The 15177-nt window shown below is 42.3% G+C and overlaps 1 protein-coding gene across 1 annotated transcript in view; it reads right to left on the bottom strand.

Annotated features, from left to right (window-relative positions):
• nhsl2 (NHS-like 2) overlaps window positions 1-11188 on the bottom strand; it is a 72052-nt gene extending 60864 nt beyond the window's left edge. The window contains exon 1 of the mRNA XM_024287487.2: window positions 10772-11188. Within this exon, the coding sequence (XP_024143255.1) occupies window positions 10772-11030 (259 nt within the window). The 5' untranslated portion in view covers window positions 11031-11188. The remainder of the gene's footprint in view (window positions 1-10771) is intronic.
• Window positions 11189-15177: the final 3989 nt, after the last annotated feature.

Raw genomic sequence — 15177 nt, 5'->3', positions numbered from 1 at the left:
CTTATAATCCGGAAAATACAGTCACTTAGTCAGGTTCTTGAACATGTCTGTCCTCATACAGATGTGTTCTTAAACATATTGGTTACTCAGTCTCTCACTCATACTTTCACACTCACACTTTCGGTCCTTTCTGCTGTTTGTGGTGCTGCTCACTCTCTTCTCCAGCACCTAAATCCCATTTGGATTTGCTGATTATTTCTGAAGCAGACAAGGACACTGATGGAAAACTTTCCAGCGAGTGTGAAACATGATATCACCACCACAGCTGTTGCCGTCAGTGACATCACCCGCACCGCGGCGTGGGAACACGTCTCACACCCCGTGTGATCTGATGAGGAGTGCAGCTGCAGCATGAAGGGACGAGCTCAGCACAAAAGCTTTCCTTCAGGGTCATGGCGATGGTGCCAGGCCAGCAGACAAGTTACTATGGTGATGGAAAGGACAAAGTGACGTGCATTTGCACCCCCACCCCATTGACCACATTCTGTTTTGTATTCAATACAGCAGGGTGTTTTCTGATCGCACTTCTCGTATAAGTCGTTGCTAGGTTGCTAAGCGTTAGCAGCAATTTGGGCGTTTGCAGGTGAGTTAGGAGGTCAACGTTAAAATCAAACTGAAAATCAAATTCTGTTGGTTTTATCTCCATAGCAACCATTTTAATTTTTTATCACATGGGGGTGATAAACAGGTATATGTGATTTTTAGAAGAATATGTAAAAGTAAATTTTTGGATTTCCTTAACAACAGAGCTTTTTTCGTTGCCCATATTCCTATAATGGTAATATCATATGTTGAATTGTTTCATTCAGCTAGAGCCAACGACTCGTCTATTAATATATATATATATATATATATATATTTTATTTTTTTTTTTTTTTGCAAAATTCCAGTAAAAGATGTGCAAGCAACAGGGGAACGCTACTTTTGCGAACTCGCCACGTGAACGCCATTCAACATCTCCAAATTCCAAATCCAACAAGTAGTTTTCTTATGATGCTGGAGGACTTAAGAGGTGATAGATTAAAACTTCTTAGGAGGAGTTTAAACTTGTAGCTGGTACTAATGTTGGTTTTTCATTTTTTAATTCAAGATGGCAGCCTCTTACTGAGGTCAAAGGTCATTGAAACTTTGGGTGTGATTGTAGACTAAACCTTACGTGCGGGAATTTCATGAACAAAAGTTTTCTTTTCCAATATTTTACAAAATTGTGATATTAACCAAAATTTCCATTTTGCCACAAAATAGCTGCCAAGCCAAAGGTCCTTTTGATTCCCCCAATACGTGAGTTTCTGTCAGTTTGAAACATTTTTTGGGGGGAATATTCCTTTTTTTGCCGTTGTCCCCTGCTGTGATGTCATCATTCTTTTGGTAGCTGGGCGTTTACGGTCCCCAAAACTCCTTTCACCAGGAGTGTGGTGGTTTTGATGAGCTTATGATTATGTATCTGGAGTGAAAGTTTTGCTTAAAAGAAAGAAGAATTCTGAATTCCTTACAGTCCAGGACAAAAAAAATAAGAAATAAAGTTTCTGATAGCTAGCATGCTAACTCATGGCACATTTTTCCAGTAACAAAAAATTAATGATAATAATTTGGCATCTTATTAAAATATCTCCACATAGTCATTACTTCTCACTCGAACAGACCAGATTTGTCTCATATTTACAAAGAAATATTATTTTTTTACACACCAAGTTAAAGTCAATCCACACAGAATGTGAAACAACACGACAAAGTCACCTGAAGGTAGTCAGATTTTATACTAGAGGGGAAATGATTCATGCATTTGTTCAAAACTACTGAAAAGTTTGAAAAAGTTGGCCTGAGTTACTCAAAAAAATGTATGTACATACAAATAAATAGGATGTGCTACTTATTTGAGGATTGTTTTGTGTTTTTTTTTTTTAATTTCTCCTCACAAGAGATGTGTTATATTATGTGATATGTGGTTATTATTTTTGAAACATCCTCCAATCAGCAGACTGAGGATGAACTGAGAGGACATATTTGAGCCGCTCAGAACCCTTAAGGATCACCTGGAACTTCACCTGTCTGCCACTCGGCTGAGCAGGAGTTTTTCTGGGAGGAATTAGAAACTTTTAGTCTTTCAGCAGCTTGTTTCTGAAGTCAACCAGGTTCTTCTCCTCCAGCTAACCCGCTAACTTTAATCTGGAGCCTCAGCTGAGGCTCTGCTGAGCTCAGCTCTTCATGCAGCTGCAGGTTTTCATGTGTATGGCACCACCTACTGGTGGGAAGATCTCACTGCAGTTTCCTGAATGATTTTGTTTATTTTTTCATTTTAAAACTGAGATAGAAATAATACATTTTACTAAAGTTTTTCCAAATTAACAACCCTGAATTGATGACAAAAATATATCTGAGGTTTTCTTTTATTCGGCTGTGTTGATAATCAACATTATTATAATCTTTATCACTACACCACCTCTGAATACTTCAGGGGGTGTGGCCTAAAGCTTTGCATAAACATAGAATGTGTTCCAATAAATGTAGAATCAAAACAATTAATGACAATGAGAATTAAACGATAAAAACAGGTCTAGGTTGCAAGTACATTTAAAAGATTCATAATTGTTTTAAGAAGAGTTTTCAAATGTTGGGGATGTCTGATGCAGTGGGACTTCAACCATCGACAGAAAACTAAAATACAAATAGTTACATAAAATTTATAAATAAATTATAGAGATCTGCCTTTTCTAGAGTTTAAGACCAACGACAGAGAACATGTGGGACCTATGAGGATGTGGTCCGTGGATCTAAAAGTAAAGGTGGGATTTGATGACAGATGCATAAACAATAAAAGAGTAAAATAAAGAATAAGGAATTCTTCAAACCACAGTAATTTCTTTATTTTATCAGTGCCTGTTACACTAAACAGAATGTCCAAATACTTAAACTCGAATAGAGACTCGTTACTAACCGGTATGTTAGGTTGTGGGTGTGAGGGGCTGTAAGCTAGTGGTAAACTGTAAACAAATGGATGATGGGAAATGAGGGTAGGCCCACAACTCAGAGGTGAATTTCTAAGACTTTTCTTTGAAAGTGGTTACTTGACTGCATGTTGCCAAGGCCGGTGTGAATGTAATTTAAAGGACCTTGGCTCTGAGTGTCTGAATGAGGATGTGTGCGTCTGTTTGGAGGGGCGGGACATCTGAAGAGTAGGCGTGGTCAAGTTTTGGACAAGCCAGGAAGTAGTGAATTTTCTCCTCTTTTTACCTAAGCCCCTCCTCCTTTTTGTATTCTGAAGAACACAAACATTTACACATGCACACAGGATCTAGCTGCTAGTCATATAACTTCCTGGTGCTGTCAACATGAGCGTGCACGCTCTCATGCACACAGACAGGAAAAGAAACGCTACTAGTTAGTAAAAGATTGGACATCACTAAAGTCTGTGCATATAAACTCATGTTGAGTCGTGGTTTCCATGGTACTTGTAAATTAAAAAAAAATCAATTTAGTGTGTGAAATTTTTCTCTGAATTTGCCCTATTCTCCACGGGAGGGGTGAGCTGCAGACTCAGGCGCACTGGGGAATCATTTGGCAGTTTTATCCCCCCAATCAAACCCCTTAATGCTGAAAGTGGAGTTGAATTTTTAGAGTTTTGGGATGACTCAGCCAGGACTTGAACTCACGACCTTCCAGTCTCAGGGCGGACACTCTACCATAAGGCCGCTGAGTTGGTTAATAGATCAAAATCAGGTAACAAGCCAAGATTTGAGCCAGAAACCAGTGATTTCTACCTATAATGATTCCAGTTATTTCTCCTTGTAATTCTTCTTCTGATCTTTTGTTGCTGCCAGAGCTCTCCGTGTCCGTGAATCTCTTCCAACCGCCTTCCAACCGCGCCTGGCGTGAGCTAAACTCTCACCAGATGCCGTCGACTGCCTGAGACTTCCTGCTGCTTTTACTGCGGCTCCCAGAAACACTTTCCTTACTCTTATAACTTTAAGTAAAGTTCCACATCCAGAGCTTTATAGGTGCCTCAGGCGCTCCTGAGGCATGATGGGAGGAAATGATCCAATCGGTCGTTGGTTCAGTCACGTGATTGGTCCAAAGAGAGAGGGCTCACAATCACCAAAACAAAAACAAGCAAAAGACGCACAGACATTTAAATACTGAAGCGCTGTGGAAGATTAAGTGTAAAGCAATGAAAAAGATGCAGTACTTTTACAGAAGTACTTTTTACAAGATTACTACATAAACAGGACTTTGTTCACAGGGTCAGTTCCTGTTCCCTAGTTGTACAGCAGTACTTTGACACAATCAGTATTTTTAAATTACTTTCCCAGGTAGGAATACTTTTACAGAAGACAGAAGCAGTTACTACTACGGGTAATCTTCCAGGTTGGAGGGATTATTCCTAGAAATGCTTAGAAATGGAGATAAGACAGACCTGCCCTGGTGAGTTTTACTTCCATGCAAAGGGGGGGGGGGGGCTCAGATCCATCCACATGTGATGGATAACAGAACAGAACTCCCCCACAGACCCTTTAAACTTACTGCAATGGAATTCGGTTTCATCTCTGGTCACTGTCCCTAAAAACTGAACAAAAATGGCCCAAAGTACAAAAGAATAAACATGGCAAATATTTAATAAAAATGTGGCACCTAATATTAAGACATTACAGACTAAATGTTTCCAATGTAGTACTTCCTAAAGACTCACTAAGATGAAAATGGTGTTTTTAAGAAGAACATATACAAAGAAAATATTATTAAAATAGCATTTCTTTATTTTAAGTGCTTGTAGAAAATTCCTTGGGCGGACCACAAAGCCGCGCTTCCACAGATGAAGCATAGGGGGAGTACTTTCACCAGAAGTGTCTTTATTTTAACGGAACCTAGTACTAGCTTCAACATTCTAATATTGTGCGTGAATACTTTAAATATCTGAGTTCCTAGATTGATCCAGATTCCAGCTCAGACGAGGAAAACAAAGACGTTCATGGATCTACATGCAGCAGAATACAGAAGCAAGCCTGTGGCCCGCTGATTGTAGCCTCTACGTCACACCTACAAGCTTTTTCTAACAGCATTTTTTTGTCTGCTCCTGATTCAAAACAGTGTTATCTTAAAAACTTACAGTTCAATCCTGACTGACCTGTACCATGCAAAATCCACTTTTTGAGCTTTCAAGTGTGATATACTGTTCATTCCTCACTATAAACAAACTCAAAGCAGTATTTTGATCCGTTCATCCATTTCTGAGCATTCCTCTAAAAAGTAGCCCCAGCCCCACCCAACTCACAAGCTGATGTCACAAAGTGGGAACAGCCCCTTCCAGGAAGAGTCAGCGCTCCCAGAACCCAGGCTAACACAAAGAGCCAATTTCTCCATGAAGCTGGCAGTGCTCAATTGCTATCTTCTCCCCCAGCTAGTGGTGTTCAGCCACTAACTTCGCCCCTCAGCTAATGTTGCTCATTGCTATTTTTGCCTCTCAGCTAGCGGTGCCAGCCGCTGTCTCCGCCCCTCAGATAGTGGTGCTGACGGCTATCTTAGCCCTCAGCTAGCGGTGCTGAGCTGCTATCTTTGCTGCTCAGCTAGCAGTGCTTAAATGCTAGTTTTGCCCCCTCAGCTAGTGGTGCTCAGCCGCAATCTTAGACACTTGGCTAGCGGGGCTAAGCTGCTATCTTTACAACTCAGCTAATGGTGCTAAGGCACTAGCTTCACTCTTCAGCTAGCGGTGCTCAGCCGCTATCTTAGCCACTCAGCTAGCGGTGCTAAGCCGCTATCTTAGCCACTCAGCTAGCGGTGCTAAGCCGCTATCCACGTGACTCAAATAGTGGTGCTCAGCCGCAATCTTAGCCACTCGGCTAGCAGTGCTAAGCCGCTATCTTTACAACTCAGCTAGCGGTGCCAGCCGCTATCTCAGCCCCTCAGATAGTGGTGCTCACGGCTATCTTAGCCCTCAGCTAGCGGTGCTGAGCTGCTATCTTTGATGCTCAGCTAGCAGTGCTTAAATGCTAGTTTTGCCCCTCAGCTAGTGGTGCTCAGCCGCTATCTTAGCACTCAGCTAGCGGTGCTTAGCCGCTATCTATGCAACTCAGATAGTGGTGCTCACGGCTATCTTAGCCCTCAGCTAGCGGTGCTAAGCCGCTATCTATGCAACTCAAATAGTGGTGCTCATGGCTATCTTAGCCACTCAGCCAGCAATGCTAAGCCGCTATCTTTACAACTCAGCTAATGGTGCTCAGGCACTAGCTTCACTCTTCAGCTAGCGGTGCTTAGCTGCTATCCTTGCCACCCAGCTAGCAGTGCTCAGCTCCTATCTCTGCCCCTCAGCTAGCAGTGCTTAGCTGCTAGACCTATCAATCGCTACACTGGTTGTAGCGATGGCTGGGGTAACTAAAGGCAGACATAGGGTATGCATACGGATGTTGTTTGTTTTGTTTCGTGCAGTTCACACTGACACTGACTATAGGATGACTTCATGAAATGGGCGGTACCAACAAGTAGTGAAAGGTGGTGCCCAAGAGATCCAGGTGTCTTACTTCCAGGTAGGAAAAACTAAGTAAAGTAAAGTAAGTCATATTTCATAAATAGTTTGTTCTTTCGTGTGCCGAAGGTATAATATAATCATATATATGGATATAGTTTACTCTGAAAGACAGATTACTACAGGTTGCTACAAGTTACTGCAACCTTGCATGTTCAATAGAGAGGGTTTCTTCATCACTGTGTTATCCCAGAACATAGGACCGGTACCGGGGGGGGGGGCTCATCATGTTGTCAGAATAAACTCTGCTCAGATTGAGTCAACACAATGGAATTCTGCTTCTGTCAAATCTCACAGCCCTTCACATGAAATTCCACAAAAACAGAAATACGATCGTGGAGAGAAAACAGCAGAGAGTTGGTGTACGTTTCTGCGCCCGCCCTCTGAATCATCATCTGTGGGACGAGGACGGCGGCGGTGGGGGAGGACCAGAGAAAGAGAAAGCTTGGATACTGGAAAAGACGCACGGACTCCATCAGCGATGAAGAAAGAAGCACAAAGAGGGACAGAGATCCGCTTTTCCTGTCTGACCGAAGCAAAGCCACAAGCACGGACCATGATAGAAGAGCAGCCGGAGACAGAGGGGCCAGCAGGGAGGGGCCCGAGTCATGAGGTTCACATCCACCCATGGGAGCTGAGAAAGAAGGGGGAAAAACAGGAGGAGCTGGCCTCTTTCACATTCTCTCCTCATTGGAGGACATTTCCTGAGGAGAAAATGTCCTGGATTAGATTCCATTTGATTGTCATATGAATTAGATTAGACTGATTAAATTCACATTTATGGGCGGTACACAAACTGACAACAAAAACAAAGCTATGCAGTCCTCAGTCAGGTCCTGGCTGCTCATAAAAAAGTGGGCGGAGTCCAAACGGATGCTGTGAGCTCCAGCGAACGTGTCAGTTCTGCGGTCATCTGGCAGCTCTGCTTTCACGGGGGAGGCCAGCTCCTCACAGGATGTGTGGAAGGCTGTGTGCGTCTGCACACCCACAACTCGTGCAGTCAGACCTGGTTCCTCAAAGCAGAACCCTACAGAGGTCCAGTCTGCGCACATTAGAACATTTTTAGTGTTTCTTTACCGCGGATTTTCCAATGAAAACTTTAAATTTATGCACAATTTAGATCGTCACTTTGCTTTGTCTCATCCAGTCGCCCACTTTTGGAGTGGGCGGAGTAAACTTTGATAGAATCCTCTGGGTGGCGTGAGAGGTCATCGCCCGGCGTGTTTCTGTCTGTGGTCTGAGTACAATCAGAATACCGCTGCTACACTTTGGAGCTATTTTGGGGACATAAATACTTGAAACAAAAATAAAACATTTTGAAAAAAATATTGGTGTTTGGCCCCAAAAAATGTAAAATGTCCAAAACTAATTATTTTCAGCTTCAAATATTCTGTTTTTAGGTTTCAAAAACTCAAAATTTGCATTTCAAAACTTCTTTTTTCAGTTTCCACTCTTCTTTTACATTTTTGAATCTGAAAATTTCAGTTTCAAAATTTTTGGCCCCATCGTGGGCCTACCCTCATTTCCCATCATCCATTTGTTTACACTCTCCCACTAGCTTACACTGGGGCGGGGCTAACACGAAGGACATATCAACATCGATAAGGGTGGTAACTTCAGTCCCGGTGCATTCACTGACTCTGAGAACTGTGATAATTACGGTCAAAAAATGGCTGTTTAGTCTCCACTATCATAGTCTGAAGTTGTCCAAAGAAGTTTTATCGCGTACACTTTAATCGTCCAAAACACCGTTCTGCAGCAAAGGTGAGATCTGAGGACATCGATGGGTGTTTTTTAACGTCCAATAAAAATCCAAGAATAAAATACACATCTTATTGTTTTTAGATGAAGCACAAATCGAATATATTATAATTGACATAAAGCTTTCAGCTCTAGGTTGTGGTTTAAAAGAGTTGTTGCCATGGTAACAAAGGGATTATGGTATGATCCTGAAGTGCCAAATATTAATCCCAAAGATTTTGACGGGAAAGGTGGAAAAAACAATTCTGTGCCACACCTGACAATACTGTTCACTTCCTCTAGGGGGCGCACTCCTCATGTGCAGTACAGTAACGTCTGTGTAGAAGAAGAAGCCGCTGCATCTATATTCACTATTACAATAGCTGGTTTTGTTTCTATTTTTACACTTACTAATTAGCTTGATTTGAGTAATTGTTTTTAATGCATCATTTATGGAATAAAGCAATGAAAAAATGAGAAAATATTTAGGTATTAGGGAAAAAGTTGATTTGAAAATAAAGAATAATTAACGAAGGTGAAGGAAGATGAAGCCATCTTTTTTACAATCATAATCATTAATATATGTTTTTACAAGTATCCGCACATATCACAATCAAATTGTTAAATGTAATTATTGTTCTTTAAATATAGGTCACCATCAATCAGTATATATAATATAAACTATTTTATTATTATTATTATTATTATTATTCTTTATTGTTGTTGCACAACAACAGGGGGGTAGGAACCAGACTGGCTCTGGACACAGAAACGTTCTGCTGTTTAGCCTAAAAACCTTATTCTGGTTCAGATCATGCATGCACACTAAATGAGTCAGCCCTTTTGCAGACGACACTCTACTCTATGCAACTCTGTAACCAGCTGTTTTACTGTATATATTTATTCTCCTAAGTGCTGTAAAATCTTTCACTTTGCCATTTCTAAATAAGCTGTCAGTTATCACAGAATACTAGCATTCAGGTTAAGCTAAGAAGTCAGCTTTTGATTGATGTTGCTGGAACCAATACCAGCTAATGTTGCTTAACAAGGGCAGGGTATCTTACCCTGATCTATCCCACCCTAACCACTGCACCACTTCTTTTTTCTCTTGTGTCCATCATCTCTCTTTCTTCAGACTGATACCATTGTTCCTGTGGTTTTTTGGGAGATCTAACCCCCTAACCCAGATCCATAACCACATTTAAGTTATCGGGTTACTTGAGAATGTTGACAAAATCTCACACACAGTTCACTTTATAGAGTCATGTTAGTTGTCCAAAGCCTCATAATTAGGATGTTATCAGGGACTGAAGACCCACAGATGTGTGTTTCCTTACAGGAGTTCACGTTCTAAACATGTTTCCTCCTGTTCTTTACATTTATGTCAGAAAAGAAGGAGCAGACTTACTATTAAGTAAAGATGGACTCACTGAAAAATAAATCTAAAATAATTTCCATGCCTATTATTATTTAACTCTGTCATTAAAAACCTAAATCAATGAAATGGTTTAAGACTAGAGCTGGGTAAAATTGATTCATTCATTTGAATCGATTTAAGCTTAATAGATCAATAATCGATCCATAAAAATAGAAATATTTGATTTAGCACATAAAGCTAAAGTTCGCTAGATTAATGCTAATGTTGAATGGAATTCTTTATTTTTAAGTAAGTATTTTAAGTATTTTTGTTTCTTTTACCTTCTTTAATAACCTGACAAATCAAAGAAAAGACCGAAGGCTCACTGGAAAGTGAGTGAGCAACTAAGTAAAAAATATTCATATAAAATCACATTTTTAACTAGTTTTTAAATCCGTATTAAAACATATGCTTGACATTGATGTTGTGGACCAAAGAAGAATTTACTTAACTAATATTTTACCCTATTGATGAAGATAAAATATTAATAATAATAATGATGATAATAATAATAATAATCATAAAACTGCATGGGGCCCATGTTTTTATTTCCCCAGCCCCCCAAACTGCTACGTCCGCCACTGTAAGAAACGAAAAAATCATTTTTTTCTGATTTGATCATCTATTGATTCGTTCTGCTGACCTGCAGAGGTGATTCTGATTCAATAAAACTCTTCATATCATATTGAAAGTATTTTAACGGATCCAAACAAAGACCGCGCGTGCGCGGGCAGAGAGAGAGATTGCATGAAAACATTTCCTCTGATGGACACGCACGTGACCCGTGTGTCCACGCCCGCGGAGCGGATTCTTCAGGACAATCACGTGACTGTCTTCACGTGAGGGAAGGCGTGCACGTGAACAGAAGCCAAACAACAAGCGCGCGCGTTTGTCTGAGCTCCATTCTGGACCAAAACGCGCACACGCATTCCAGGCTGCCCTAATTAGCGCGTGCGTGATAAATGTCACTGTCCGTGCTCATCTGCGCAGTGCGCATGCTCCACAAACTTTTCCCACTTTTCGGGTGTTTGTGACAACACCGTTATCTGGCTCCTGAGCCCCGCCTCCAGCTCGCGCAGGTGAGCCCCCCTCACCCTTACCTGGGAAGGGTCCGCTGATCATCTCCGCCGCGCGCCTCTGCAGTCCGGACAGCCGCGCCTCCAGCGCGCCGCAGCGGCGGCAGACGCCGCGCAGCTCCCCCTCCAGCTCCTCCAGGAGGCTGACGCACAGCCGGGACAGGTCGGAGAGCTGCCGCAGCACGGAGCCCAGCGAGAAGCCGCACACGTCCGTCAGCTCCGCGAACAGACCCCCCCGCCGCGACACGTACCTGGGGAGAACTGTGCGTTTGCAGAAGGGCATGTTTTCGCATCCCCAGCGCGTGCGCACACGCACACAAAAGAGGTCCTGAAGTTATATCCCTGTGGCTCCGCTCATCCGGTGGCGCGCGCACGCACAGAAAGAGGGGTCCGGGGGCGGGAGGTCAGCCGCGGGGGGAGGCAGCTCGGAGCGCGTGAGCTTTTGGAGCGGTTTCTCTCCGCAGACGCTCTTTAGAGCAAGGCGCGTGCATGGCAGCGCGCGTCCGGCCGGACTTTCAAAATCAAAGCTGCTGCCCAAACCATCTCTGCTCACCTGGACAGGTGAGTATACCCTGCAGTGCGCGCGTCCACTCTCTAGCCCCCTCTTCAAAAACAAGCGCGCGCGCGTGAACGCACAAATCTCTCCATATTTTTGGTGCAACTGTCTTTTGTAAGAAATCAGTTTGGACCAGCATGCTTTTACTGCGAAGACACGCACGCGCATCTAACGGGGAGCGCCTTCACGCGGCGCAACAGTCTGTTCACGTCGCGGTGGGAGGGGGGAGGAGCGCGCGCGCACTCCGGTTGTCCAGGACTTTTTCTGTTGGGCAACACATTCAAACCAAAGCCTGATTTTGAAGTTTGTTTTGTCCTGACGCCCCTCCCATGCGCATGCGCGCACACACCATTCACATTTAGGCTAAAATCCCATTTAAAAACTGAAATAATGAGATGGAGGCTGTTCCTACCTGACACCCCCCCCCCCACTCCCCCCGTCCTCTCTCCATCAGGGAGAGGATCAGTCGTTTAGATGGGTGGGGGCTGACTGCTTACGTCATCATGTGATGGGATGAAGCTGATGGGACCTGATAAGGAAGACATCTTCATGACATCATCATGTCTGCAGACATCTGGACCCTGAGAGGACCGAATCATCCACACTAGATACAGACCTGGACTCATCTGATCTTAAACTTCCAGCATTTGCATAAGACTACGATTAATTCTGGATCGGACTAAGATTACATTTAGATTAGAAAAAAGATTTAGCTAAAAAAAATGGTGAAAACAAAACCAAACATGAAACAGACCAAGATTACATTTAAATGAGATTAGATTCCATTAGATACAATTTGGATCAGATGAAGATTAAACATGGATCAGACTGAAATTGAACTTTGATCAGACTAAAATCAATCTTGGATCAGAATGATACTAAACTTGGATCAGACTAAAATTAAACGTGGATAAGATTGAGATTTATCTTGGATTAGACTAGGATTAAATTTGGAAAAACTAAGATTAAATTTAGATCAGAGTAAGATTAAACCCAGATCTCTCTGAGATAAAACTCGAAAAAGACTAAGATTAAACTTGGATCAGATTAAGATTGAAGTTGGAAAAAACTAAGATCAAACTTGGATGGGACTGAGATTAAACTTGAAAAAGACTGAGATTAAATTTTGATCTGACTGCGATTAGACTTGGAAAACTAAGACTAAATTTGGATCAGACTGATATTTTATTTTAATCTGACTAAGATTAAAATTAGATCAGACCACAATTAAACTTGGATCAGACTCAGATTAAACTTGGATTAGACTGAGATTGAAAATTTGGATGATACTGAGATTAAATTGGTATCAGACTGAGATTAAACTTGGATCAGACTGAGATTAAACTTGGATTAGACTGAGATTAAAGTTGGAAAAACTTAGATATTAGACTTGGAAAAGACAAAACGTGGATCAAACAAAGATTATATTTGGATTAGACTAAGATTAAAATTAGATCCAATTTGAGTTTAAACTTGGATCTGACTGAGATTATTTTTGGATCAGACTAAGATAAAACTGAGATTAAATAGGATTAAACTTGGAAAAGACTAAGAGTAAACTTGGATCGGTAATATTTGGATGAGACTAGATTAAAACTAGATCAGACTGAGACTGAATTTAAATCAGACTAAAATGAAACTTGGATCAGACTAAGATTAAAATTGTATCAGACTAGGATTAAACTTGGATCAGACCAATATTATACTTGGATCTGACAAATAGCAAATTGAGAACAAACCTGAGGTCATTTTCAGTTTAGCTAATATTAGCTGCATGCTAGCTATTTTGGCTAATTTGGGATTTTTTCAGTTTTTCAGGATATTTTGGAGTTTAGCCAATATTTCTAGTTTTTGTTTTAGTTTTTTGTTTTTTAGGCTAATTTGGCATTAAATTTATATTTTAATACTAGCGTTTCAAGTTATTAGCTTTAGGATTTTTAGCTATCAATTACAGCATCTTCAGCTATCAGCACTACCATCTTCAGTGGCCAAATTCAGCTTACAGCATTCACACTAGTATAATTGCAGGTAATGTTATATATCTAATTTTTAGTTATCTTAAAGCTAATGATGGTTAAGATGTTTGCTTTACATTCAGTTTAGGCATGACCTGATTAGTCGACTAACCAGAAAAAATAATCGATGATTAATCGACTATTAAAATAATCGTTTGTGGCAGCTCTACCTAACAGTAGTTTTTGTGATTATGCTTTTGCAGCAGCAGAGCGGTCAGAACAGGTTCTCCACCCACAGCAGTCACATGTTCTTCATTAAACCAATTCTGTCCTGCCTTTTCCTTCATGCCCCTGAACTCATGGTGTCTGGTTAACCAGCATTAACCCACTCAAAGTAAGAAAGTTTCATTAGTGTGCACAGCATCTCGAGCGTGCTCAGCTCCATCGGTTGCCCCGGCTTCGTCCTCCATCCTCTTCCTCATCAGCTTCATCCCCTCTTTCTCAGAGGAAAGTCGTGCTCATACCCTTTCTTCATCCCCCAACAGAACCACATCTGGTCTTTCCAGCGCCCCCCGGGCCTCCTGAAGGAACCCCTCCCAGACATGAACTTGGCCTACCTTCATGTTTTTGTTCATATGGGCTTTTGGGGGGGAGGGGCTGCAGAGGGAGCGAGAAGAATTTCAACATAAACCGTTTTTTATTGACACAATTGGAAATGTCAACAGGGAGGAGGAGGTGGTGGAGGAGGAGGAGGAGGAGGTGTCTCCATGGCATCATCTGGAACTCCTCAGCAGACATCTCCGGTTTAACTAACTAGTCCAGTTAACCAGCTCAGTGAAGCCGTCCTCATAAGTCCATCTTCTTCAGTCAGACTGATTGGAAACATCTGTCCTCGCCCACGCCTCCTCCTCTTCCTCCTCCACGACTCCCCAGATGACTGAGCTCATTGTTTCAGAGTCCCCGCCCACTTTCTTTACTCGTGCACACGCACAGAGCAGCACGCTAACCTTCCTTCTCCTCTTCCTCACGCTGGTGGTTCCAGTAGGACTAAAGTCCCCCCTGAACAGATTTCAAACTCCCATGAGGCTCTGGGCTTCATTTTTGATGGAGGGGGAGGCAGAGATGGCCTTTCCCCTTCAAATAATGCACACCTGTCAGTGCACGTGCGCTCTGACGTGAATCCGTCACGGAGACACCGCTGAGGTTTGCAGGGTTTCCCTGCTTCCTGCTGCAGAGCGAGCCCAGAACACCTGGAGAAACACAAGCACGCTCGTGCACGCTCATGCAATAATGTGCACGCTCGTGCATGATCCTGCATCCTCATACACGTTCATGCACGCTCATGCATACCCATATATGAACGTGCACACTCATACATAATCATGCACGCTCATAGATGAATGTGCACATTCAAATATGTTCATGGATGCTCATGCAGGTTCATGCACACTCACCTATGAACGTGCACGCTCATACATGATCATGCACGCTCATAGATGAACATGCACATTCAAATATGTTCATGGATGCTCATACATGAACGTGCGTGCTCATTTATGAACATGAACTCTCATTTATGAACATGCACACTCATACATGATCATTCATGTTCGTACATGCTCACCCATGAACGTGCACGCTAATCCATGATCGTGCACATTCATACATGTTCATGCACGCTCATGGAGGATCGTGCACACCAATCAGCCGCGTCTGATTTGAATCAGTTTTATTTGGGGCACAAACAGATTCTGATAGTATAATCAATCGTGAACGTGCACGAGCCGGACATCAAACGTGCACAAACTGCACTCTGAGTGCACACACACACATGCACACAAACCCCCCCCACTGAGGTGGATTTTCCATGCCAGGTCTGAGCAGCTTCAGCAGCCGGTGTCCCAGCAGCCACCATATGG

This window comes from Oryzias melastigma, linkage group LG18 (genome assembly GCF_002922805.2).
Source record: "Oryzias melastigma strain HK-1 linkage group LG18, ASM292280v2, whole genome shotgun sequence".
In the NCBI taxonomy this organism is placed as follows: domain Eukaryota; kingdom Metazoa; phylum Chordata; class Actinopteri; order Beloniformes; family Adrianichthyidae; genus Oryzias; species Oryzias melastigma.
The sequence above is the reverse complement of the archived record's forward strand: the minus strand, read 5'-3'. Positions and strand labels throughout refer to the sequence as shown.